We start from the raw sequence: 27,921 nt of genomic DNA, 5'->3' as shown, positions 1-27,921 counted from the left end.
TTAAGCGTTACAGACACCATCAAGAGAAGTCTGAAGTGTAGCTAATGAACTTGCAAGTGCATAAAAAGTGTCGTAAAAAGGCAACACGTTTTCCAGACTCTGCGCACTCACTCACCTGTTTGCTGTTATTGATCGTAAAGAAGTCCTAAAGTGCAGCCGGGGAAGCAGGGGAAGACGTAGAAGCAGTCGTTAGAATGAGGCAAGCAAGTTACGTGACGGCAGCCCGTACACAATGCACAAAAATCTCCCTCCGAAATAAAAAGCAGAAGCTCATTTAGCACTGGAGTAGTGAGGCAAGATGCGTTTGTGTTCGTCATTCCATAATAAAGTGTACAATATCATCCATGCACATTCCCTGTTACTGTGCTGATGAACATAAAAGATTATTGGTGATGAACACATTACACAAAATTATCACAACTTTTCCACGTGGCCACCCCAGAACATAACATAAATGAGATGTACCTGCTGTCTCTGATAGGCTGAAAAGGTCCTTTCGATGTCATCTAGATCCAGGATTCTGAAAACCCTAGCGTCGTCCACGTCCATCCAAACGGTGCCCTGCAGTTTATTCTGAGCGGGGGAAACAAGACGTCAAAAGAACAAAAGCGAGACCCTAATTCCATCGTCTTCCCTACCTGGGCCAACTTGGACCAGTTGAAGGATTTTAGCGGGTTGCCAGGCTGAGGGATGTTCTTTTTCTGTAGCGAAGGTCCCAGTGGGGCACCAGGTGGCGGGGGGACACCAACCATGGGCGGCCGTCCTGGTGGAGGTGGAGGTCCGCCAGGTGGGGGAGGCGGGGGAGGTAAGGCGCCACCAGGAGGTGGTGGTGGAGGAGGCGGGCACAAACCGGGGAAGGAGGGCATGGGTGATGGCGGCAAGGGGCCGCCAGGGGCGAAGGGGGGGCCGCCAGGAACTACAGCAGCCTGCCTCTGTGAGAAATGTAACAATAAATGAAAGAGGGCGAGATTGGCTTGATTGTTGTGACGTACCGTGCTGAGTTCGTGCAGTCGTGCCGTGAGTTCAGCCACTTGCTGCTTGACGTTCTTGTGCTCGCCGCTTTCCTTCTCCAGCTTCTCCTTCATCTTATTGAGCGTCTGCATCATGTCGTCCTTCTCCTGCGTCTTGGCGTCGCACTCGCGCTCTTTCTTCTCCAACTTCTGCTGCAGTTCATGGTGCTCTGGGCGGGAAAGGCAGCAGTGAGGCGGTTGGTAGGCACACTCTCCAACCATATTCACCTTTTCGCATTTTCTCCGCCTGCTCCTTCCACTGCTTCACTTCGTTCTCATTGACCAACCTGGACAACACGATGGAATATTAGTTTATTTTATTCAATTTTTATTATTGGACACCTGCTAAGGAGATCAATAGTTGAATAAGATTACATCATTGTCACCTTCAGCCAGTCATGTTGCAGTACTTTGATTTCCACACCCTATTGAGCAGATTTGATTTTTGTAACCTAGGAGATTTAATATATAAGAAAGAGCTTTGGGGAGAAACATTTTAGAACAGGTTGGATTTTTTATCTAAAGGTTGGGCCCACTCCTGTTCTCCTTGCAAGTTCAAAATCCATTGATGTATTCCCTTCTTATTTTGAGTCGAGCAGAGAAAAAGACAGCTGTGGCTGTGATTTGATTACAGACAGAAAATGAAAGATTGTTTTACATGTAACGAGTATTTTTTATACATGGTTTCACATGTGTAATTCTTCAGGCACGTTGCAACAAACAACACATAGCGGAATTAACATATAACCTGAAAAGAAAAGCTACAACAGGTTGAAGTCAAGGCTTACAATATACCTGATCCCTAAATAACTTACACCTTTGTTTTTTTTTTATTACCGTAATTTCTGCACTATAAGGCGCACCTAAAAGCCTTAATTTTTTTTTTTAAAGCTGACCATGCGCCTTATAATACAGTGTAAGGGGATTTTGTAAGGTTTATTGTTCTATATTCTTTATCAATTATTCATTATCCGTTATCGGTCAAGTCATAATACGCTACAAAGCCAAGGGGCCGAGACACTTGCTCTCAGCCAAGAGGCTGAGTCAAAGTCCTAGCCACAGAGCCAAGCAGCGATCAGTGCGAATGCACCGTTCCCGGAGGTACTGCAATACCGGGCCGATGCGTGGAGTGGACGGAGCATGTCGGTTTGAACAAATTTATTGACACTAATAACAGAAAACAAACAGTGTGAGGTTTGAACAACCCCTCTTGACAATCTCAACAGCAATCAAGCGGGGGGTTTTTAAGGGTTATTGATCTATCTTCGTTATTCATTATCCATTATCCGTTATCGGTCAGTTCATAATACGCTACAAAGCCTAGGAGCCGGGACACTTACTCTCAGCCAAAAGGCCAAGCTAAGGTCCTAGCCCTAAAGCCTTGCTGCGATCATTGCGAATGCACCGTTCCCGGAGGTACTGCAATACCGGGCCGATGCGTGGAGTGGACAGAGCAAGCTCTTATTCCATCTCCGAAATGCAAAAATCAAAGATAGTGACTTCATAGAAAGTACACAAAAGGCCAAGCTAAGGACTTAGCCAAAGGCCAAGCTAAGGACCTAGCATCAGAGATCGCTGAGTCCTAACCACTTATCCAATACTGTTTAGTCGGGGGTTTTTAAGGGTTATTGATCTATCTTCGTTATTCATTATCCATTATCCGTTATCGGTCAGTTCATTATATGCTACAAAGCCTAGGAGCCGGGACACTTACTCTCAGCCAAAAGGCCAAGCTAAGGTCCTAGCCCTAAAGCCTTGCTGCGATCATTGCGAATGCACCGTTCCCGGAGGTACTGCAATACCGGGCCGATGCGTGGAGTGGACAGAGCAAGCTTGTCCTTCATTAAAGTCCACAGTCCAAAAATCACAGCCGGCCTAGACTCTTATTCCATCTCCCGATTGCAAAAATCAAAATGGGCTGTAAGTTGCACAATTGTAACTACATAGGTAGTACACAACTAACTTCATAGATGGTACACAATCAAAAACTATAGAAATGATCCCTAAGAGTATAGTGCGCCTTATTTATGGATCAATATTAAGTCGCAAAGTCTTGCAACTAATGCAGCAGCCGCCGACTAGATTTTACCCCAAACGCCAAGTAGTCTGCGGTGTATGCTGGGATTTATTTACCGGCGTTTCATTGGCTAACCAATGTGTCAATCATCATTTGAATCGATCACTATTGGCTAAAGTTATTCTGAGGTAAAGGGGGCGGATCCTTTTTATCACTTACAGGCTGGCATAGGCTAAAGCGGCAAAACAAAGCCTGCAATTGGCCGAAAAAGATGAATGTGAATAGCAGGTCTGGTTGTCTACAGCATAGAGCAGGGGTCGGGAACCTATGGCTCGCGAGCCATATATGGCTCTTTCTATGAGTATCTGTGGCTCAGAGACCAATTTGATTGCATGCAAAATTTCTCCATCTTGTTCAAAACCGGAGTTGTCAATCCTATTCAGGTACACGTAAAGCCAAACAAAGCTAAATTCAAAAGCAACACTTCGCAGTATATATAGGGCACGTTTTTCACTACAATTTACAGTCAAGGTGTCACACAAAAAAGGGGGGAAAAAAAACTCGTTTTGGCTGTACAACGCTAAAGAATACTTTATTTAAAAGTTCACTGTATAATCTGTGTTCAGTGTTCAGATACTTTATGATGAATCCACAGAACTGTAAATACGCCAAAACACCGGAAGAGAACTTAGTCATTTGATTGGGTGAGTGGGAGGGATGGGTGGAGCTATGCAAAAAGTACAAGCATTCCCTCCCATCTCTCGCCAAAGGTAAGCACATAAGGCTCCCTATTCTCAGAATGTTGTGACGTTTTTACAAAATAAATGCTTGCATCTGGTTTTGAAACCAATATGTATGAAAAAAAGGGTCAAAAGGAGTTTAACCGATCTTGAGTAATTGCAAGAAAGAGACAAGTTTAAAGTGGTCGGTTTGTTGAATTTGGGACAGGGGCTCTGGCATTATTCTCTTTTCATAATTTTGATCAAATCATCAAAAATAAATGTGCTGAAGACTAAGCTTTTGTCTGGGGCGCCGGTTTAGCAATTTAGTAAATTTGTCTCATAATATATGGTGTGGCTCTTTCCCAAAATAAAATTAATATTTTTTGCCTTTATGGCTCTTTGAGTCAAAAAGGTTCCCGACCCCTGGCATAGAGGAAACATGTTTTACCATTCTGTATTTGTAAATATTTTACTCTCCTGGATTTACTACACTCACGGATATAAGAGGACCATGGTTGCACATTATTATTGAACACAACCACTTCGGTGAGCTACTCCGGCTATATATTTTCCCTGTATCTTGTTTCAGACTGAACCCGATGTTTCTGTGATAAGCGGTGCAGATAATGGAAGGAATGGACTGTCTATTTTTAAATTAAACTCAATTCCAAGTGTTTATTGTCATATGCACAGTAAAGTTGCGAGCGAAAAATAAAAAAGAAACTAAGGAATGGTTGGCATTTCTTGAATCCCAAGACTTTAACCTTCCGAATGATATTTGGATCGATGCATTTGAGTGACATCTTACGGACACTGCATCTGCACGTGTCTACGACACGTATTTGCTTCATTGCAAGCTTTCGGAATGTTAAGGGGGTAATAAGTTCGACTGAACTATCTGACTTTTGTCCACGTTCCCATTGTAGCGCCTTATAATCCGGTGCGTTTTATGTATGTCAAATATAGGACCAAAAACTTTTTTTTCGGGGTGCGCCCTATAACCCGGTGCGCCTTATAGTGCGGAAAATACGGTACATACCGCCACATTTTAAGTGTGATTATCCTATCTATGTTTAATAAAATATTAATCAAAATATGACTGACAGCATGTCGTGATGTTGCTGTTGTTGTTGTTGTTAGATCGCTTCAAGTCGTCTAAAGATGATCTTTAGGAACGACATGGAACGCTTCGGTTGTGTTACGAGTTCCACGAATTGGCCGCTCCGAAAGCGGATGAGGTCAGCTTTGGGTAACTTGTACCGAAGCGTTCGTGTAGCGGGTGGGAGACGCATTCGTCGGCCATGTGGCCGTCCACAGGACACCACGTGGAGGTTGCGTTCCTTGTCCTGCCTGATGTTGCTGTTCTTTGATATCCACACCCCTTAAAAGACAGGTTAGAGTTTTGTTTCTTTGGGCTTTCCCCTGTTCGTCATGCAAACTCAAAAGCCACTGTCTTCTCTCCTTATTTTGTGTTTCTACTAAACGATTAACTTATCAATATTACACTTTTGTGAAAAATTCATTTTGGAACCACCCAGTTGTAATATAAACCTTTTTGAAATACTCGTGATTTTTTTTTTTCTGCCAAAATTCACACTTTTATATTTTTTGCAAAACTGAGGGTAATATAACTGCACTCAATGGGTGACGTCGGAGAACTCACATGCGCACTACGTTTTTCACGTTGAAGTTCTCCAGCGGCGTGACGTCCGGATCGTGGCCCTTGTCATTCTGCAGCACCATCTGCTGGACAATGCGATCTAGTAGCAGCCAGTACTGTACCGTGTTGCCGCTCCTCTTATCTGCGCACACAGAGAAAAAAAAAATTAATCTGGGACTGTATCGTTTTATCGTTGCAACTACAGATACCGCTCGCTGGTTCACTCCTTCCAGATTTTGAAGTGAATTGTCTTTATTGTCATTGATATCAACGAATCGTTCATTGTGGTCAGAGAGAGCACACAGGAAGTCCTGCACGGGGCAGATTGTGTGTGCGTGCAGCGAGTGACGTGACTGTTTGCATATGCGACTGTGATAGGCTGGTGTATGCTGTCAGTCAGACAGCTGGGGTGGGCATGCGTAGACTTAGTCTCCAAATCAAAATCAATTGGGAAGGATAGCAGTCACTAGCTTTTAGCAGCTCGTTACATTGAAAAAACATTAATTAATTAAATTGGACTCTTAAGAAAGACATAAGAACGCAAAAGAACGGTGATCACCACCAGGTGTTCCATTGATTGTTTTTGGATCCGGGAATCAAATGAGGCAGCGGCGGGAGAGAAAGCAATAGCAAGGCTGAAGGTTCGGCCTACTGCTACAGTTAAGCTAACAACCCTCATAAGCTAGAAGGGTTGTTCAACCCTCACATTGTGTTTGCTGTCAAACGTCATATTGAAATATAATATTGTGAATGTGCTTAATTGCTGTTGAGATTGTCATGATTGTTTTCTGTTTTTAGTGTCAATAAATTTGTCCAAACCCAAAAAACCCTGCAGAGACTGTATTTTAGCCACGCGAGATTACCTATGAAATAAATGACCTTGAGCTACAACTCGTGGAAAACTTCTACATTTGGAACTCTTATTCTAATCATCGTGACTTGGCTCAAATCTAAGACACCTGATGCTGCTCTGTAAATGACTTTTTTACACTGAAAGTAGAAGCCCTCCACTTCTTTTGTACATTGACAATAAAGACCATCCCTTCAACAGCAATTATGGGTTGTGTGTTATTATTTGTAGATAAAGGTGCGTCGCTACTTTTCGCAGCTGGTTCTGGTCCCCCAAAAAACCGAGGGATCTCTGTACTATAATAAATGCACCTGTACACAATCCCCACAGATCAAATTTCTCAAAGGAAAACAACGTTCGTAAAAATGACGTATTTTATGTGTTACGCTTGGATAGGTGCCCGTGTTCCCTTAAAACCATTATAACTTGATCTGACTTTGAAGAGCAAGTAAGTGCATGCTTGGAATTCTGCAACTGTCTTATCGTAGCTAAAGTCAACACACTAAACTTTTTTTCTGGGGCCTGACACCACAAGCCGCAAATCCAGTGTTTGTTTTAAGCGGCGCAACCGCTACAATGAAGCTGTGTTATATGGTTTATGATAAGTAGCACGCGCTAGCTAACACCTACGTGGCATGAGGAGGCAGTGGTGGAGGACGGACATAAAGTGCGGATAAGCGTCTGTGTGGTTCATCTTCTTGCGGATAAGGTCAAACACCTGACTGGCACTTTTGGTGTCGATGTGGACCTGCGGACACGAGAAGGAAGTCAGTAAATGATATTTGAATTTGGGGGGATATTTGCTCGTCTCACCGACTCAAATCGCTTCGACAGAGCCAGCTCGTCATCGTTCCGCAGCATCTCAAAGTAGTCTAAATGCCTGCAAGGGGATTAGTGGGCACAAGAAGTCAATGTTTGGGATGAACAATAGTAAAATGTGGTCGATGTAAAAGATTTAACCTTAGAGTTGCACTCACTCTAAGCCTAAAGCCGCTTTACCTCTAAGGTTAAAGCTACCTTAATTCATAAGTTTGCCCGGCATTCACTTTTTACATTAGGTTTAAAGCTTTCACTTTAAAAAGTACTACCAATATTTTCAATAACTGTTTCAATCGTATTATGCTCCACTTATTAGTTTTTGTCTGTTTAAACGTTATTCATTCCATTGCAACGTTTCCAAATAAATGCTATTTACATACATTTCTTGACCAATAAAAACAGTCAAAACTCTTAAGCTTATTCAGGACATCAACCAAATAATTTGTACACATTCCCCAAACTACAGTCTTATAAAAGGCCACATTTCTGTTTCTTTTAAAGTATCCAACTCAACTGGGTTAAAGGTTTCACATTTCCATTGCAAGAAAAAAAATCTGTTTATTCGTTATTTTCACAAATCAACTGATTCATTCGGGAAATTTGCTTTCCATTTGAAAATGTAGCGATTTAAGCATCCCCACTATTAGCAATTCAAGGCATTCTTGTTTGGAGGACTGCTTAAAAGCATGCAGTGTAATACTCTCATCAATCTTTTTTTTCATTTTCAATACTGGCGTTTACCACTTCTCTTCATTTTGCACAATTTCTGCGTCAGCTCCACAAGACTTTTTTAACAGAAATTCTCAAGTGGATTTGACCTCACCTGTCTAACGTGGCGTTTTCATGAGAACGGAGCTTATCGATGACCGGTTGAATCCCCAGCATCAAAAACTCGTATCGCAGGTGGATGCGAAACTCCAGACTCGTCTGAAATAAGTACAAAATAAAAGCGTTTTAACTAAAAGCAGGCTGCAAAATAACGAGAAAAAAAATAAAAAAGTAGGTGGTTACCTCGCCTGCCCCTTGACTTAGCACAGCATTTATGAAAGACATGATTGCGGTTTTTAGGTTGACCTCATCTCTATATCGGCCCGTACTGCGGTCCAGATCATTGATGAGCGTCTGGAGGTTAAGGTGTGAAACATGAACATGTAGGGATGAACCTGAACACACTTCATCATGTCACCGCTAGGGCTGTAAAAATTACTTGACGTCGTTGACAAAATCGTATAGATAGTCGACAATGAATTCCATTGTCGACTACTGTCGCCAGACACGTTTTTCCAACTGAGTGAGGCATCTCCACACAAATATAATCTCTGAGATTGGCTCATGTGCAATAGCATTCCTGTCTCTAGCCGTAATATACCGAAATGATGGCGTCAGCATCAAGTAGGCATTCCAAAACTTCTAAAGTTTGGGAACATTTTAGGCTGAATCCAGCCAATAAAAAGACTACAAGCAAAGTTATCAAAGCAAACTTTGTGTATCATAGCAGTAATTTGGTGATGCACAAACATTTAAAATGAACAGTTAAACGAAACGGAGTCTGACTCGCCTTGGCAACATTCTCAACATTCAATCCAAAACAGTTTTGATGACATGCATTGTAAATTTGTATGCGTATGTTTCACTTTAAAAGAGCCATAAAGTTGGAAAAATGCAAGGGGAATCAAACCACTCGACTACTAGTGATACAGATGATGTACAAAATGGCATTAGATTTGTCTCATCATACAAATTTTTACTCACAGTGCCAGAAACAAATGTTAGCGAACGGAGAAAACAGAAACATAAACAAAGGCAAAAAAGCACGAGGGAAACATTTGGTGTATCTGCTGATGAAACAGACTCGAAATTTATTGATGTCCTTTAGGACGACTTTGTGTTTTCTCCATTCATTAACATTCATTTCTGGCGCTGTAATAAAAAGTGCGATAATGAGATAAAATTGAATGCCAGGTCATACGTCATCTTTGTCACTGGTGGTCTAACGGTTAGATTTCAGTCCTTTTAATGCCACGACCTAGGTTAGATTCTCGTTGAGTACAACATTTTCAAATTTTGGTCAGTAATGTCCAGTGAAAGCTGTCGGGCCCTGCTATTGAACAGAAGAGTGTGTTGTGTCACCCTGACCCGAGTGTCATGGCCGCTTTCTTGTGTCCTGTTTCATCTGGAGGGACAAAAGCATGCCAACTTGGGTGCCGAGGTGCTTAACCTGTTTGGGTATTTGGGTTGGCCATGGTCAATTTTTTTGTGTTTTTTGCTACTGTTTCCCTACTTTATTTTTGTGTATGTGCATGTCTTGCTGTCCCCCCTCTCGAGGGATATGGACCAGGGTAGATAGGTAGATAGATAGATTTTGTCATATATAAGGCGCACTTTCAAATTTCTGGCCAACTCGGGGATTTTATGTGAGCCTTCTAGTTGAAAATACAGTATTTGATTTTAATTTAGAATTGATTTGCCTTTCCCTAAAAAATAGAAGATTATTTATAGATTAAGGTCTCTACTGACCAAACACTACCTAATTTAAATTTAAATTTGAATTTAATTTTTCATATGGATGGAGCATCACAATGCAAAATACTCATCTTAATCATAAAAACGCTAATGAAAGTAGCCATTTCATAGAATCATGCAATTTTGTACAAGCAAATTAGAGTAAAATTTAGTTGATTCATCTCTAATAATGCTTTTGATAATCATTGTGCAATAAATTATGTATATTTCATTGTACCCAATTTTCTTGTCTATTATCATTTTCCACATGATTAAGTGACTAGTGGACTGTTAGTGTGCCTTATTGGTTTTAGATAGGGTATTTTTATTACATTTTTGTACGAATCTGCAGTATGTTCATTAAATGATTTTTCATTATACCCCATTTTTGTTGTGTTTATCGTTGGCCACGCAATTAGGTCCATCTCATGCTAAATTTAAGAAAAAAACAATAATTATCTGATTATTCGACTAATTATTTCAATAGTCTGTCTAGTAGACGGTTAAAACAGTTGTTAGATGCAGCCCTAGTCACCACATGATTAGCAAGCACCTGAAATCTCGTCCTTTCGCATGCAAACCGCTGGTAGTGCAGCATGGCCTCCAGGATCTTCTTGTGACCACCGGGCACCAGGCACACGGCGCCCATGATCTCCAGGACGGCCACTTTGGTCTTGATGTTCTCTGTGGCCAAGCTTTGAGCGATAATGTTGATGCTCTCGCTATGTGAGAGGACGTGAGCGCGGCCCTGCGAGTTGTTCATCAGTGCTTTGATGCAGCCGATAAGCGACGTGTGGATCTGAGACTCGGTGGTCTCGTAGTCCATGCTCTTTAGGAAGTTGAGGATGCACGTCAGGCCATCCAGATCGATAAAACGCGTCACGAACCTTTCGAGGGGGACGACACATTTAGAAGATGACTTTGGCGCACAAACCGGATTTGGGGATTTTTGTTATCACCTCATCGGTTGAGTCCTTAGAGCAGTTTTCAAGCTCTCAATGGTTTTGTTCCGCTCTTCCTCGTCCTCCTTCTCCAGGGCCAGAAGTGTCTTTCGCTGTGCCACAAACATGTAGACGTCATTCTTTTTTAACGAATATGAGAAGCTGAATGAATAAATGTAAAATAATCTGTAGTTATGTGAATTCTATATTGGATGATAGATCAGTGTTTCTCAACCTTTTCAGGGTTCCTACAGCCTAAGACAAGTTCAATTCAAGACTTAAGATTTTTTTAACGCCTTATGAAATTAAATTATAAAAAGAAAATCGTATATAGAATTAACTATATGTTATAAAAAATAAAAATAAGGTACTTAGATGGGCAATTATCTGCCAGTTTGTGAAAATCAGCAAAACTATATGCAAATATTTTACTTAATATGATTTCTTATTTTTTACAGGGCAATCTTAAAGTTAAGAAAATCATTTATAAAATATACTGTACTACCTCATGAGCAGATTAATTGCATAAAAAATAATTGAATATTTTTTCTTACAATGTCAGTTTATCAAGCTTTACAATATTTTCCGCTTGACAAAATTAAAATGAGCAAGAATTATCTGCAAACATTTATTTTTACTACGTTGCAACTTTTCCGTTGCTTTTTTTTTTAACAGTGTTATCTTAAACAGCTTCATCAAACAAAATAAGTTGTTAAATATGCTATACTACCTACTGAGTGGATAACTAGTGTATGAAAAGGAAAAAAATCAAATAGATTTTAAGTACCGGTAATTTGAGATTTTACAATATTTGTTTTCAAGCTTTACTATAATTTTATCTTGAGAAATTACCTCATATAAGTGACGATTATTTGCTAGTGGTACCTTCTTTATTAGGTTGTAACTTTTTTTTTCCAGGATAAGAAAATAATGATAAGCAAGATTTTGTAATTAATGATTTGTTCTTTTTTACAGTGTATTATTAAAACAGTTTTATCAAACAAAAGAAGTAATTAAATGTACTGTACTACCTAATGAGCAGATAATTAGTATACTAAAAGAAAATGAGGAATTTTTGGTTGCCAGACCATTTTTCAGTGGCTTACAGTATATAGTAACGGAAATGTAAAGGAAAAAAATATACCAATTTGATTTTCCAGAAAGATAGAGGAAAAAGCGATTGTTTTTTTTCCCCATGAAAGCAAAATTACCTTTAATATTGACACATGTAGAAAAAAATTACCATAATTTCTGGACTATAAAGGGCACTAGATCATAAACGCACGTTTCGATTTATATGCACCTTATAGTTCAGAAAATACTGTACCGCTTTAATAACTCTTTAATGAACCACTGAGGGATGATTTCGATTTGATATTGAGAAATTGTGAAACAAAATACTAGAAATGATTTTCAGTCAAATTGTTGTTGCAACTTACAGCTGCCATTAAATTGAGCTGATCAATGTAGAACTCGGGCCAACTAGTGGCACTCTTGTTCTCTTCTTGTTCCTGCAAAACACAACCAACCACTTTTGATTAAGACCAAAAAGGTGCCTGCTGGCGTTATAAGTCACATGGAATTGTTTCATTTCACGTGATGGTTGAGGTATGACCAAGAAACCGCCCCAAAAGTAGGGCGACACACTTGGCCAACCCAGTTTCTTTTGAGAGGTTCCGCAGCTGGAAGCACAGCTGCCTGAGTAAATTGGCAAAAGATTATCAGACCCACGTTCAAACTGTGGATTGAGGACACTGCTTCCTGCTGAGTTTTAATCTCACAATGGGCACATAAGAAAATAAATGTCAGAACGATCCAAATTTTCTACGCGAAACAGACTTGATCCTAATGCACTATTTATGCACTATTAAGCATGAGGCAGGCTACAAACTCCGTGCACTAATTGGCGGCACTTCATAAAACGGCTCCCACGGAAAAAGCGCTTTCTCTTGGCCAGCCTGCGAGGAAGTGACAGCGAGGGAAGGGGAGAGGAGGGTGTTCCGACCCAACCGGCCGATTTGTCCACCGGGGAGAGACTATTAATGAGCAGATGAAAGTTGGGAACGCTCTCCTTTTTTGCAAGCACAGGAGTTCATGTTTCATTGGAGAGGTCAGCGCTTGAACATTGTGATATAGTTGTGCACTTAGCGCAGGAGGCAGGGAGTGTATTCCACTATTGTTGATGGTTGAAAATGCATTAAGAAAGTGAGTGTTTTTGTTTGATTTTTGTGATGCTTGAAATTGAACACTTGGTTGATCAATTAGCCAATAAATCATGCTTATTACCAAGTTGCTGGCGGTTACAGCAAGGCTAGTTGAGAATAAAAAGACAAGAAAATCCGGTAAAAGAGTCAATAAACTTATTTAGTGGACACATGATGCATTATTGAATTTGGGCTTTGAAACCCGCCACAGCGCACCTTTCTGCTTCCTCACTCTCGATTTCCCAACGTGTCATGCAGAGCTATTTTTGGGCTGTTCCAATGAGGCCACTATCTGGGACGAGAGAAAAACGGCAGAATTCTTTTTCCATGAGCTGATGCTCGAGATCAAATCACATGAGATAACACAGACCACACACTTGAGGCCACCTTATTGCTAAACCCAATTATATGGATGTAAAAACTAAAAAGGCTGCACATACCATTTTTTTTTTAAATATAAATATGGGTATATGTAATCTTCTAAATGCTATTTCACTAATTTTCATTGCACTTTTAATGCAACTTAGGCCAGTCTTCACACACGGCATTGTAAATATTTTTGCCCATTTTTTCTGCCATTCTTTCATCAAGTCTCGAATATACGTTTACCCTGGAGTGCCTGGTCTAATCTGGTTGCAAACAATGTTTACTAGGTTGTTATAAACGACATTTAAGAACAATACTATTTGATTAAATGATCAAAGACACTGTTAATCTGACCTATACCCATTACAGTTCCATGGCATTGAAATGTCTCTGCACAATTGTAAACATCTTCTATGAAAAACAATGGTGACGAGGTGATGAAGGTGCTGTCTCTGAGTATGATCAATTATATTCTTTAGCATATGAATGACCTATATTTCATGTTGAAGATGTCTCTGTATTGTTTGTTGATGCAGCCTGGTCACCCTGGAAGGGGTAATAACCTCATGTATGGTCCCTTCTTAAGGTTTCTTAATTTCCTCATGCTGAGGTTTTGTTTTTCATTGCCCTCATGTAGGTTTTAGATCAGGAGATGGGGTAATAACAGTATGTAGTTTGTTATAGTCTGTACAGCCCTTTATGACTTCTTGTGATTAAGGGCTATACAAATAAACATGACTTGACTTTAGACATTCAGTGCCATTCACGGCTAAAAAGTTTATTTCACAGGAACAGAACTGTCTACGAATTACTGGCTTTGTTGACAATGAACCAATCATCTTGCACCTGCAAAAGTGCCTCTGAAAACGTGCTTGTGCCTTTGTTTCTTTTGAACAAGGACATGTAGTTTTTTTTATAACCACCGACTATGGCAAATTTGACAGAACGTACTTCAACGAGGGTTTTCTGAAGGAATGTCTGTAAAATTCTCTGACAAATCAAGTAGGTAAAATAAAAGTGGCGTCAGGGAACAATAATTCTGACTCAATTTCCTGTGCGGACAAATGAAGTGGAAAAAGTCTATGTTCCGTCTTGGCAAGATTAAATTTCACGATTCCTGAGGGCTAATTCAGGATGTCCTTTTGCGGGGAAACGTAGCTGTAAAATTTATCGACACCTCCAGCTAAAAAAGGACAAACTGGCCAATTGAACATTTCCACGCAAGTCACCGTTTAACTGCAAGCACCGTACAAGCGTTTTGTTGCCTAAAGAGCTTAGTCGAGCCTGAAAAAATAGACCTGATGAGGTACCACTGATGTCAGCGTGATGCCTAATTCAAAACAGGTTGGGGATTTTGCGAACAGCAACCAAGATACATGATGGGAAAAGTGTGCGCCACGTGTTTTCACAGCTTGATCGGCGTAAAAAGCCAGGATGTCTCACCTCCAATTTACTGCTGTATTGATGCTTCCATCGCTGGAGCAGTTAATATTAATATTTGGATTTAACTCAAGCCAAGTTGAATGATCCATTGTCGTTCCTTGATTATTATTTTTTTTAGAACACATATTTCAAAAGTGTTGTCCCAGACAGGATTTCCTCCTCAGGAGCGCACACTTGGGGCTTTCACAAATGATAGGAAAAGGCAATTGGCAAACTTGCCACTTTCCTGCTCGCGACGAGTGAAAAGGGAAAGCGAGAGCAGATGGAAGCTCCACGTCCAGATGGGAGACTTTTCTCCTTCCTCTCTCTACATGATCATCCCCATCAGTGTGGTTCTATTCTGTCATGCAAATGTCCCAACTTCTCAGATTTTACGCTCACAAAAACATGAGAATTCAATTAGATTTTTGATTTTATGTTACTGTGGTCTGCCACAGAGGGAACGCGCCTGCAGGCTAGGGAGTGAGATTTGAAAGCCTGATGTGGAACCTCGGCTCAGTTTTTTGGGTGGTCGCGAGGGCCTGCTGGCAAAACCGAGTCTCATTGCACACCTCAGTCATTCTCAGCAGACAAAAGGCACAACTTCTAAGCATAAGCGACAAACCCGATAAGAGATTAAGGACAGGGAGTTAATGGCAGCAGAGTGGAAAATGAAGGCTTCAATGAAGAAAAACGTTTACCTTCTTCTTGCTGCAGTAGATCTGCCACTTTTTTTCAGCGGGCAGAGCAAACATGGCTTCCCTGTGCTTCTCTGTGAGGTCCAGCTCGTCCTGCATGTTGGGGGGGGGAGAAAAAAAAAAATCAAAATAATGAAGACTTTGGGGAGTCATCCATCGGTCTGGAAGATCTCATTCCCACAGTCACTGCGGGTGTCTCGTCGATGAGGTCACCCTGACGCAAGATAAGATGGAGTCTTGATGTTGGGTCTGGCTTTCGACATTATCGCAAACATTAGATTGTGGTTTTAGATGAGCCAGAGAGAAAAGCAAGTGTCGCTCAAACGGACGGCCGATGACAGGTTGACGTGATTTTCACTTTCGTGTGAAGTGAAGCCAGTTGCTACCTGCCTGACACCTTGTCATATGCATTTGAGGCCTTTCTTTTAGGCCACATGAGTAAGAAGGGGGGGATACAAGGTGCTGCTCTGCCTGTCCGACATGTGGTAACAAACATCTGGAGGCTTTTTGGGTGTGCCTTGTACTCCGTAAAATACGGTTCATTTAAAAGGATACTTTTTTGGACTAATTCTTCCATCCCTTTTTTGATGATCACTTTATGCAGAATGTACATTATATTCATATTTAGAGTCTGTTTTCTGAGGGTGTACTTGAGATTGTTTGAATGAATGTCTAATTGATTCATTATAGAAGAAAGACGAGCTTTGCGAGTGCTTGATGACCGACTTACGAGTCCTCCTTCAATTCAATGAGACGCAGTGAAAAGGCCTATAAGCGCGTGGTCGTTTTCTTTTCGGTAAACACAGCGACTGAAAAGCCCCCACTTCGTTTGTCGTCACACTCAATTACACACTCATAAAGGGCGCTGGACAAAAACAAGCAATTAACAAATGGCGGACATGAAGGGCTACTGAATGAAGGCCATTCAAGTGCAAAAAAATGTCATGCTTACATTACTGTGGCAACGGCAGTAGATGGAAAGAGCGGTGGAAGGAAGACGGGGGGAAAAAGGCCGAATTAGAGGTGACAATAGAAGAGTAAGAATGGCAGAGTGGTTAACTCACAAGACAAGCTGAACAATGAAGACGCTGCTCTTCCGGCGTTTGGAAGAGCGCCAAGGCCTTGTTGAGTTTGCACAACGGGGAACTAAAAGGGATTTGTTTGTGGAACCGCAACAAGTCCAAACTGGGTCTTAAAATTTGTAACAAAAACACCCCAGAACCAGAGTTCATTTAACCTGTACTTTCGACCATTTTGTCAATTGCATGTTGAAGAATGTCAGCATACCTTCACTTGTGAGATAAAAAAATGCAAGGATTTGTTCTGAACTACGAACCACGAAGAAAAACTGGCTTGCTTACCACCAACTCAGAGAAAATACCATCCAGCTCGTCATAACCTGGCATGGGCAGTGCCGGCTCCATGGCCTGCAGAGCAAAGTCCTCCCGGAGTTTATAGGTGATCTCTGGGTGGTCGCTGTTGTTGAAGCAGCAGAAGAAAAACGAGGAGATGCCCCCGCCGCTGCCGCGGCCGCCTCGCTTCCGGGGGGGCATGTTGGGCAGGGAGGGTTGCGGAGGCTCCTTTAGAAGGGCCTCGTCGCGGCCTCCGCCACCTCAGACCTTGGCCTCGTCAGACGGTTCTGAAAAACAAAACGAGACGTTATTATGAATAGTAATTAGATGAAATTACGATACTGACACAATTAGTGTCTTGCTTGAAAGGGAAAACGATACTTTCTCAGCAGCGCCGGTGACACACCCTGTGACTAGCCAGGTGGACACACAAGAACTTAAAACTCCTCAGACGGGAGTCACTGAAACGATGAGTAACCCCGAAAGCAGCTGCCTCAATCGGCCCGATTGTCTACCGAGTCGGACTTTCCCTTCCCAAGGCGAGAGGGAGGCTTTACTTGTTAGCAACCGTCTTGGCTCCGTTTTAGATAAAGTACAGAGCGGGGTTCAGCTGTCACGGATGAGCAACGCTGTGGAAGTCAGTAGGAGACTCTCCACTGCCACGTGATAACACTAGAATATTATCATCACTACTTTAACGGCTGACTTTGTAGCTGGATCGCCGCCAAAGGGGAAAAACGGCACAGAGGCTGCCTGGTAAACTAAGACGTCACAAGTCTCGGATTGCACGGGGACAACGGCATGGACCAACAGGTGTTTTGTGGAGACTCATCCATGGTGGTCACAGGTTTTACATTTTAACGCAATGGATTCAGACACGTCTGGAGTCTAAAACTGTATTTCTGGGAAAAAGATTTAAGAAAACGAGATGAAAAACGCCATCGGTTGTGGACCAAGGAACCTTGCTGTCCCATAAGCAGGTTTCCTACAGCTTAAGGCAGGTTAAATTCAAGACTTTAAGACTTTTTTTTAATACTTTTCCAAATAAAATTTAAGACCAAGTTGACAAAAAAAGCACAATTGAAACAAAGAAGACAAAAGGAAAACAAAACAAATATATCTTGTACACACAATACAACGTGCCTCGTACACATTACCTGGCAAAGCTATTAGCCATGGCGAAAACAGTTTGTCGGAAAGCCAGTTCACAATAAATTTACACTTTTCCACAGTCCAAAGTACACGTTTCAGTCCGAGGTTGTTATGTGTATTGTTGATAGACCGAAGACAGGGGTCTCCAACCTTTTTCAAGCTGAAAGCTACTTTTTGTTACATATTAGCGCAAAAGGCATGCAATTTGATATGCATTTCTAAAATAACTTGTTATTACTTTGTTGTTACTATGTTACTAACAGGTTAATTATTTAAAGTACGATTGAAAGGACTCAACCTCTAAAAAATATATTTTCAACGGAAAATCACAACGACCAAGCATTGATGAGTTATTTGCAGAACAGGTCCTCAGCTGTCGTTAGGGGGCAGCACACTGGTGCCCGCAGGCACGTTGGAGACCCCTGACCTAAGTCATGCGTCTGATCTGAAATGCCCGACTGAAACCACATCACTGTTTTGATAGTTAAGTAATTGTGGTCACACGAGGTTGCCACCAAAGCAAATCAGTGAATTTAAAAGAAGGCAATTATTAATGAGACTAAACCTTTTTAGTTGAAACAAATTCAAATATTGTTTAGGACTTTTGAAAATTGGATTTAAGACATTGTAATATCAATTAAGGCCTTATTTTTAGAACAATGAATTCAGTGCCTGCCTTTTTATACTTTAAGGATCGGCGGAACCCTGATAAATCAGATGTCAAGATATTCTCTGCTGTGAACAAAAGCCCTTTTCTCCTGGTTAGTTAGTTAGTTAGTTAGTTAGAGAGATAGAGAGAGAGAGATACTTTATTCATCCCCTAAGGGAAATTCACATTTCCAGCAGCATCCCTGAGCTGAGAACAGTACAATAATAAAGCCAAAAGAATACAATATACAAATACCCAGTGTGACGTGCAAATGCCCACTGTAGCGTGTTATATAGAGTAACTAAATAGTGCTACACAGAATACATTATGAATACGTTATGATATTCAGCATGTAAATCTACCCTTGAACTATGATATATTTTATACTAAGCTGACAAGCAATTCAAACAAGAGTTTCTTTGTTTTGTTTCCTTTGTGAAAAAACTAACAACTCAACCGGTTCTGTTTGGCCTAATCATATTCCTAAAAAAGGGGAGGGAGGCAACGACGGAGGCGCTAGTGACAAAGTGGTGCGGGGCAATGAGCCACACATGGAAGCACACCAAAGGACTTGTTTATTTTGACACATCCTTGACTTTTCTCGATAGACTTGCGGGGGCCTCGGCTGGCGGCAACTGTACGTCTTCGCGCTCACCAGTCGGCGGAGCATGAAAGCATGTCTTGACCATATTAGTCCACAAAACTGCCTATCCTTTTCTATTAGCTTAAGCCGACTTTATACTCTTAAGCTGGTGAGACGGCGACCGCGCTCATTTTTCCATTTGAAAATACAGTTTTGTTGGCTTTTTGTACGCCGTGATCGGAATTGTCATCTTGCGAGCCATAGTATTCTAACAGATGGTTGTGATTTTGTGACATTGCACGGACTTGTGATAACAAGAGGACATTCCTCGCATTGCCAGGGGAACTCTGAGCTACAAATCGTGGAACTACCATGGATGCACATTTAGAAAATCGGTCCACCGTCTGAATCAAGTTTTCCTGCCTGAGGTGTTTCGATTCGCCTTTGAACCCAGAGACGACCTTGGGTCACGAGGGCTAAACAATGCCAGGCCTCACGGAAATTGAGGAAACTGCGCGACACGCTTTCCTACTTGCCACCAAATGTCTTGCGTTATGGACTCATTACTGCGCTGAAAGGCTTGATCAGAGCGCTGTTAGAAAAGTCCAAGGGGCCGGCAGTTACAGGACGCTAATAAGAATTTCACAAAGTGGCCGGTAGGGTATTGGAAACACGTGCGTAATCAGCTCTTTTTGTAGCAGCTGGCATAGCTCAGCCTTTTCTTAGTATCAAGTTTCCTTCCATGCAGCCTGCATAAAACCAAAAGCGCAGAACCTTCAGAGAAATACTTTAGTCTTATGTGCTTTGAAATATGATTGCTTATGGAGCGAGTGAATTTTGTAACTCAAAGCACTACTATTTGTTAACTGAACATCCATAAAGAAAAAGTCATACTCTCTCCTTCGTCCCAGGTCACAAAAACAGCCCACACTCATTCCTACTACTTTTCTCATAGGTTTTTGAAGCAAATAATCAACTTGCCCTCAGCGGCAGGGGCATTGGTGCGTCTGACCTTGACTTCTTGTCCCCAGGGGAAAGTTCTCACAAAACATGATATCACTTAATTCATCTTAATTATCCATTTTGTAATGATTTAATCATGATGTATCGAAGCTTTTACTAAAACAAAAAAAGACCTTACCTTGATTTTGGCTAACCTACACTGGCTACCTGTCAGTTTGAGATGTGATTTTAAAGTTTTGTTGGTATTATACAAAATGATGCATGGACTTGCCCCCCCTCATATCTTTCAGATTTAATTCCCCATATGTTTATGCTCGGAGCCTTCCCTCGGAAAATGTTGGACTATTAGTGATCCCAAGAGCAAAGAAGAAATCCACATGTTTGAGAGAGTTCTTAATTCGGGTCCCGGTGCAGTGGAATGATCTGCCCTTTGAGATTCTGCAACCTCAGAGTAACTATTTAAACCCAGGCCTAAAACACACTTATATTCTATAGCTTATGAAAGAACTATATTTTATGTTGATGCATTCCACAGCACCAGGGCCCGAATGGAGAACGCTCTCGAACCTGCGGATTTCTTCTTTGCTCTTGGGATCGCTAATAGTCCAACATTTTCCGAGGGAAGGTTCCCAGCATAAACATTTAGTCTTTGAAATATGATTGCTTATGGAGCGAATGAATTTTGTAACTTAAACCACTACTATTTGTTAACTACACATCCTAAAAGAAAAAGTCATACAACCTCCTTCGTCCCAGGTCACAGCCAATGTGATGATTGTTCCACTGCCAAAATGCTATTAATATTTTTTACCATTTCCCCTTTTGCTTTGCGGTGGACTAAAACTGGCAAACTGGGAACATATACAGTAGTCCCTTGCTGTTTCACGGTTTACATTTTGGCAGTTTCACGGGGGGTAGGTTCCGGAGGGCTTGGTGTGTGTGTGTGTGTGCGTGCGTGTGTTGGGTGGGCGTGACTGTCTGTGGCTGTGATAGGCTGTGTGCTGTCAAACAGTTGGGCAGTAGATCAGGAGGTGGAGCGATTGTCTTGTGACAGAAAGGTCACAGGTTCAATTCCAGACTCCTCCGGGTTAAATGTCGAAGTGTGCAAGAAACTGATGCCACTGAGAAGCAGATAAGCCTTGCATGGCTGACGCCCCTATCGATGTGTGAGTGTGTGTGAATCGGCAAGTGTGAAGCACATTGTAAAGCGCTTTGGGAGGTCTTCAGTGACTTGAAAAGCGCTATACAAATGCAGACCATTTACCATGATGTCTGTGTATTGTTTGTTGATCCATTGCAGCCTGGTCATCCTGGAATGAGGATTACCTCATGTCCAGCCCCTTCTCAAGGTTTCTTTATTTCCTCATGCTGAGAATTTTGTGTGTTTCCTTGCCCTCGTGTAGGTTTTAGGAGATGGTGTAAACATAGTCTGTACAGCCCTTTGAGACTTCTTGTGATTCAGGGCAACACAAATAAACACGACTTGTCTTGATCATGTATTCATATAATTACATAATGATTTAGAGTCCTAAATAATTTATATCTCGGGCCGGAGCTGCTCTGAGTAGAAAATGCAGCTGTGTCTGGGGACAAGCCCACAAAAGCTGTAGCGACACAGGAGTTTTTTTCTAATCTTCTTTACTGATTTTGGCTGGATCAGACTGTCGATTTGATCATCATCCTTCCTAATGAATGCTAACGCTAAAGCTAATCCCAGGCCAACCTACATATTCACACAACGTATATTTGCATTAAATGCAAGCATGTCACTGCAAACCCTCTACCAACCATATTTGGTAATTATGGGTGAGGGTTGCGGGGGATGGGTTTTTGTGTTTGCAATTTTCAACATGTGACAGTTACAGCTTTGTGGAAACCCTTCTATTTGGAATTATTCCAAGCAGTACTTGAGAATGGAGCTTGGTGATTACCCTTTCATCCAACCCAGTTGCACTGGTTAGGGTAGAGAAGCATGATAGTCCTGAAATAAAAACATAAATAATCATTTAAAATGTAATCTTACATTAGAGCTTTTTCTGGGGGGGGGAGCATTTCCATTCCATTTAATGGGAATATTTTAGTCACTTGAAACTCAAGGCACTGTATTCAGATACGCTATATTTTCCCCGAGGAGCAAACAAGTTGTTTGCTACAGTCTGTCCTGCAATTAAATGTTGCCAGCCCCAAAAGTAAACGCTAGCGTAAAACACAACTTTTGGTGATAGTGTGCTGAGTACAGCTGGACAGCATATTTAACATGCAACCAATTACCCAATGCCCCTGCGAACAATTGTCCTCCCGGATAAACACGCAGACTAGGGACAGATATTGGAAAAGAAGTGGGCCACGACAGAAATGCTGAATGGCAGCTTATGTGGAGATTAATATCAGAGCGTCTCAGTGGCTGTCAATCATATATTGCTGGAGGGCCAAAACTGTGCACTAGTGTGTTGTGGTCCAGTCAGGTGCAAGGAAGCTAGCTCTTCCAAATGTCCTGCGGCTGGCTGAACTCGGCTTTCAAATGTCAATGACATGATGAACGGAGAGAGGACAAAAGGTTGCATCATTGCCACCAGCTGATGCATTTTACACTCGGCAAAGAAAGTCGCAGTCTTTCGGAAACTGAAGACGGAGATATGGTGACATTAGCTCTGATTCCCTACATTGTATTTTACCCCCAAACAGCAATGATGTCATTTTAAAAATCCAATCTGACATTACTATATTATTTAGGAACAAGAACCTGCATCCTTGCAAAATTCAAAGCACACATGGTCCTCCGCTTTAGTCAAGTACAAAGAAATCTAAATGTCATCAAATTTGGTCAGATTACAAACAAAGTATGCTTCAAACTCCTTGACATGCGGTTATACTAAAGAAATTACACCAATGAGCACTGTGCAGTGACCTCAGTCAAAACAATCCAAACACCAAGAACAGGGGAAAGGTCTGGTGCTGACAAAAAAAAAGATAAAACCAAAAGCTAGCTAATACTGATTAAATGAACACGAAGTTCTCCCTATTTTTTGGGGGGTTTGAACAAATTTATTGACACTAATAACAGCAAACAAACAGTGTGAGGTTTGAACAACCTCTCTTGACAATCTCAACAGCAATCAAGCACATTCACAATATTATATTTCAACATGACGTTTAACAGCAAACACAATGTGAAGTTTGAACAACCCTTCTCGAAAATCTTAATAGCAATCAAGCATATTCACAATTTCGTTATATAACATCTTTGTTAGTGTCAATAGATCCGTCCAGGCCAAAGTCGATTTTTTTTGGTCTGAACAAATCCACCGACACCAACAGCAGCAAAAACAAACACGACAATCTCAACAGCCATCAAGCATATTCACAATTTTGTTATATCGGACAATACGCCAGATATAACAAAATTACGTGACAATATGACGTTTTAACATTTTTTCCTGACATTTTCAACATCAATTAAACAATTTCAGAGTTATTATCTTTTAACAGTAGTTAACCAACGTGTAAAGGGCAATACTATTGTGCAATGGCATAGCTCTGCCATCCCACCCTCCCAAGCAGCATCCTCCAGTCCTCTGTGTGGGTCCTCTCCCTTCGTACTCCTACTTTCCACAACCAGGCCGTTGCTGCCGGGAAGTTCTCCCTATTTGGGATTTTTAAGGGTTATTGTTCTATCTTCGTTATTCATTATCCGTTATCGGTCAGTTCATAATACGCTACAAAGCCTAGGAGCCGGGACACTTACTCTCAGCCAAAAGGCCAAGCTAAGGTCCTAGCCCTAAAGCCTTGCTGCGATCATTGCGAATGCACCGTTCCCGGAGGTACTGCAATACCGGGCCGTTGCGTGGAGTGGACAGAGCAAGCTCTTATTCCCTATTTTTTTGTTTGAACAATTTTATTGACACTATTAACAGCAAATAAACAATGTGAGGTTTGAACAATTTTTCTCGATAATTTTAGCAGCAATTAAGCATATTCACCATTTCGTTATATCTGACAAATGACATTTTAACAATTTTTTCAACATTTTTTTTTGGGTTTGAACAAATTTATTGACACTAAGAACAGAAAACAATCATGACAATCTCAACAGCAATTAAGCACATTCACAATATTATATTCCAATATTACGTTTTTAACAGCAAACACAAAGTGAGGTTTGAACAAACCTTCTCGAAAATCAAACATATTCACAATTTCATTATATAACATCTTTGTTAGTGTCAATAGATCCGTCCAGGCCAAAGTCGATTGTCCTCGGTCTGAACAAATCCACCGACACCAACAGCAGCAAAACACAGCCATCAAGCATATGGCCTGGCAGGCTTTGCCAAACTCATTCACATCCCTGTTGTCACTTTCTAATCCATCTTTCTGTTACTTTTAGTCAGAGGTGGGTAGTGTAGTGTTTTTAATTACAGTTTACACCAACAGACCCCGTTTTAGCTGTAAATCATTAAATAATCCTTTATATGGAAGCTCATTAAACAATCTGTTTTTATTGTTGAAACAATTTATGATGAAAGGCCACACAAACTTAAAATACCCAGAAGCTCTAGCAAAGCACATAAAGCAATATGATTGGGTGATCTGTAGGAAAGGGCAGAGCTATACACACAACGTGTACACTGCCTCTTCCCCTAGCTCAGGGGTGGCGAACAAGTTTGACACAAAGAGACGAAATTGTTATCTGTGAGAGTCAAAGAGCCACACCAGGCACTGACCTGCCATGACAGACAGACACACACAAACACACACACAATTAAAAACATATGATTTCCCATAACACAGTCCTCTCCTTGTAATACAGTATTGTTCTTGTGTTGATTTCAAGGAAAGTGTCCACACTCAAAAAAACTAAACATGAAACAAGGTAAAGAGCCACAGTATATAGAAAATATGATGAGGCAAAGAGCCGCATTCCTATTGGCCAAGAGCCGCATGCGGGTCTAGAGCCACGTGTTCGCCACCCCTGCCCTAGCCCATTGCAGTCTGCACCGAAGGTAAATACTTTGGTATCCTTGTTTTCAGTGTTATGTGACATTTTTACAAAATAACTTTGCTTGCACCTTGTTTTGAAACCATAATTTAGGAGAAATTTGACGCTCAAAATGAGGCTCTACATTCTTAAGTAACAGCAGGAGGGAGACAATTTTAAAGTTTGTATAGATATTGGACACAGGCTCTGGCATTATTATTATTATTATTATTTGATAGATGTTATAAAATCTTCTAAAATGTGCTTTCGGCTGGAGACCAGGCTTGGCAGTTTTGTTGAATTTTGTCTTAAAATATATGGTGTGGCCCTCTCAAAAAAAGTTTTGCTTTTATGCCTCTTTGGGTCAAAAAGGTTACCCGCCCCTGCTCTAGCTTATCTGAGCATCAGAAACCAGTAAAGGAAACCTTCATTGATAAAGACAGGCTAACCGAGCGATTGCTATAACTGCTGTGAAAAGTCACGGGTATGTTATGTTGGTTGTTTTGAGTGGGAATAAAAACACAGCATGCAGATGTTTGGAAGTGAAGCTGGATGTCAGAAGGCATGCAACAATGACCTGCAAAGCCAGAGAAGATCCATTGACTGTAAAGGGTCGTAGGGGCACAGTTTCCCATGGTGTGGTCTTGGGCAGTACAGCCTGGTGGTGCCCATCCCTCTCCAGGCCAAAAATGTTTCCACCGGGTCTTGAACAGGGGACCTTTTGCGTGTCCAAGTCTATGAGATGCCCTTTTTTAATAAAAGCATCAATAGATAGGCAGTCCTCAGTTATTAAAAAAAAAAGTCTATGCAATGAGAAAACAAATGTAGGATGGCTTGACTTGCTCTTAGTTTGCTAATACCATCACTAATTATAGTGTTTAGGGCTGAAGTGCACCCCAAATCGGAACTTTTGGGCTCGCTATCCCCCTCTGCCATGAGGCAAGAAAATAACATGCCTCATTCACATCTGCAGACGCTCAGCCCAGTAATACGTTACATACGAATTGAATTAATAATATCTATAATACAGTAATCCCTTAACTATAACACTGCTCATTTTTCACGGTTTTCACAGATTTACATCATGCATGGAGTTCTGCAATCTGACTCTAAACAGTCTTCCCATTAATCTTTTATGGATGTTATCTAAGAAAGTACCATAAATACATATTAATAAAGTACTTTTATTTGTTAAAGAGACAGTGTGTAATATTTAGTGCCTCCTAGTGGTACAAAAAAAAACTTTCATCCAGTAAAAAACAACATACTAGGCAAAGATACATACGTTTAATACGATGTTCATTTTTATAAAAAATCATAAGTGGACACATTTGTATTTGTTGTATACCCCACTTAAGTCGGCACCATGTTTGTCTGATATCCTGCCGCCACGCTTTGCCATGTATCCCTGGCCCTTGCTCATACCAGCAAACACAGGGCCATCTAGTGTTCAAATATTACACATTGCGGCTTTGAACAAATGCTTGAACCTGTAAAGGGCTAGTTCTTTGATTTCAATGAATAATAATAGTGTTTATTTGTAAAATATTTTTTTTTTAAAATGAAGTTTTCCACTTCACGGATTTCACCAATCATGGGTTATCTTAGAAACGTAACGCCCGCAATAAACGAGTACTCAGTTTATAATATCAAAATTCAACAGTTTTGAAAAGAAAATCCAAAAATGGTTGAGTTAAATGAGAAACAACTTTAAAATTTAATAAACATAACCATTTAATCTATTTTTAATTTTAGATTTCCATGACAATAGTTGAGGAACAGCTGCCTCGACTGCATGTGGGTGGCATTGTACTAATCAATACAGGTACATCATAACACAACAGCCTACAAGCAAAGCCTTGCTGACGAAAAAAAAAAAACGTAAATAATAATTTTATACCATACTGAACTCTTCTGTCTAAGCTTCAATATGTGACACTTATATAATCTTTGCAGAAAATAAGGAATAGATGACCAATTTTTTTTAAAATAAAGTATGAGAATTAATGAATACAAAAAGAATCATGTTCATACATTGAATGCAAAAATTCATCTTTCTATTGAGAAACAAAACAAAAAACAAGAGTCTTCAGGGAGTGCGTGTATGCAAATGCAGGGAGGCAATTCTCGTAAAACTCGCTGAGCAGACCGCTTCTTCCGAGCGAGCCTCCCCATCCTTTGCATAAAAAATTTGGAATTCTTTTGGAGTCACCCTCCGAAAGGTAAACTTAAAGTTAGCTAAATAACATGTAGATTTCTTCCAATGCAATTGAAATAGCATGACAACATCAACGACGCCTGACTCTGCCATCAGCAACAAGCAGGCGTCGCTTCAGATGAGCTCGGTGTTGTCATAGTCACGCTAAGCCGCGAGACGAGAAGAGTCATAACCTTGCAGTATTGTTTCCTGTTATGTCACGCTACAGACTTTAACAACCAAAACAAAATATGCGGCACCGCCCAAATAATCCTAAACTTCTAGAGTCCACCCAGAATATGATGCACGGCTGGGCCATAAATATCAACAGATACTGTACTTGTCAAGGCAGTAATTTAAAAACCAGCGTCATCCTTAACCAAAAAGTCGATCGTTTATCATATAAAAAAAATATATTGTTTGTCATCTTTTTTACTTTGGTCGTACTTTGCACTGAAAGTAGCCCTCTAATCTCGTACTTTCATACAATGAAAATAAAGCCCATTAATTAATTTATGGATTAATTGGGCATTACCAAACACATCCCTGTTGTCACTTTCTAATCCATCTTTCTGTTACTTTTAGTCAGAGGTGGGTAGTGTACCGAAACATTTTACTCAAGTAAAAGTACGATTATTTCAGAATAATATTACTCAAGTAAAAAGTAGTCATCCAAAAAAATTACCCGAGTAAAGATAAAATAGTACTTGGTGAAAAAAACTACTCAAGTAAATAAGCAACTGTAGCAACGTCTTCTTTATTAATACTTTAAACAACTATTCAATCAGATCCTCGAAATCAATCGAATCAACAATATATTACATTTAATTTAATAT

The 27,921-nt window shown here is 40.7% G+C and overlaps 1 protein-coding gene and 1 pseudogene across 5 annotated transcripts in view; both read right to left on the bottom strand.

Moving 5' to 3' along the window:
- The window catches only part of daam1b (dishevelled associated activator of morphogenesis 1b), a 56,028-nt gene that overhangs the window by 9,182 nt on the left and 18,925 nt on the right, over nucleotides 1–27,921 (bottom strand). For 2 of the 5 annotated variants that reach the window (XM_088325574.1, XM_088325576.1), the window contains 14 exons: nucleotides 16,573–16,850; nucleotides 15,215–15,304; nucleotides 11,961–12,032; nucleotides 10,540–10,634; nucleotides 10,134–10,467; nucleotides 8,090–8,200; nucleotides 7,902–8,005; nucleotides 7,073–7,139; nucleotides 6,890–7,007; nucleotides 5,413–5,551; nucleotides 1,239–1,297; nucleotides 639–1,180; nucleotides 466–573; nucleotides 116–145 (listed from right to left, as the gene is read on the bottom strand). In XM_088325574.1, the coding sequence (XP_088181700.1) occupies nucleotides 116–145; nucleotides 466–573; nucleotides 639–1,180; nucleotides 1,239–1,297; nucleotides 5,413–5,551; nucleotides 6,890–7,007; nucleotides 7,073–7,139; nucleotides 7,902–8,005; nucleotides 8,090–8,200; nucleotides 10,134–10,467; nucleotides 10,540–10,634; nucleotides 11,961–12,032; nucleotides 15,215–15,304; nucleotides 16,573–16,764 (2,061 nt within the window). In that variant the 5' untranslated portion in view covers nucleotides 16,765–16,850. Of the gene's footprint in view, nucleotides 1–115; nucleotides 146–465; nucleotides 574–638; nucleotides 1,181–1,238; nucleotides 1,298–5,412; nucleotides 5,552–6,889; nucleotides 7,008–7,072; nucleotides 7,140–7,901; nucleotides 8,006–8,089; nucleotides 8,201–10,133; nucleotides 10,468–10,539; nucleotides 10,635–11,960; nucleotides 12,033–15,214; nucleotides 15,305–16,572; nucleotides 16,851–25,465; nucleotides 25,636–27,921 lie in introns of all 5 variants that reach the window. The other 3 variants (XM_088325575.1, XM_088325577.1, XM_088325578.1) reach the window with 3 other exon arrangements.
- Nucleotides 2,405–2,569, bottom strand: LOC148346651 (U2 spliceosomal RNA; annotated as a pseudogene).

The sequence above is a fragment of the Urocampus carinirostris genome, chromosome 20, assembly GCF_059441175.1.
Source record: "Urocampus carinirostris isolate Australia breed hairy pipefish chromosome 20, RoL_Ucar_1.0, whole genome shotgun sequence".
NCBI classification, from domain to species: Eukaryota; Metazoa; Chordata; class Actinopteri; order Syngnathiformes; family Syngnathidae; genus Urocampus; species Urocampus carinirostris.
The sequence above is the reverse complement of the archived record's forward strand: the minus strand, read 5'-3'. Positions and strand labels throughout refer to the sequence as shown.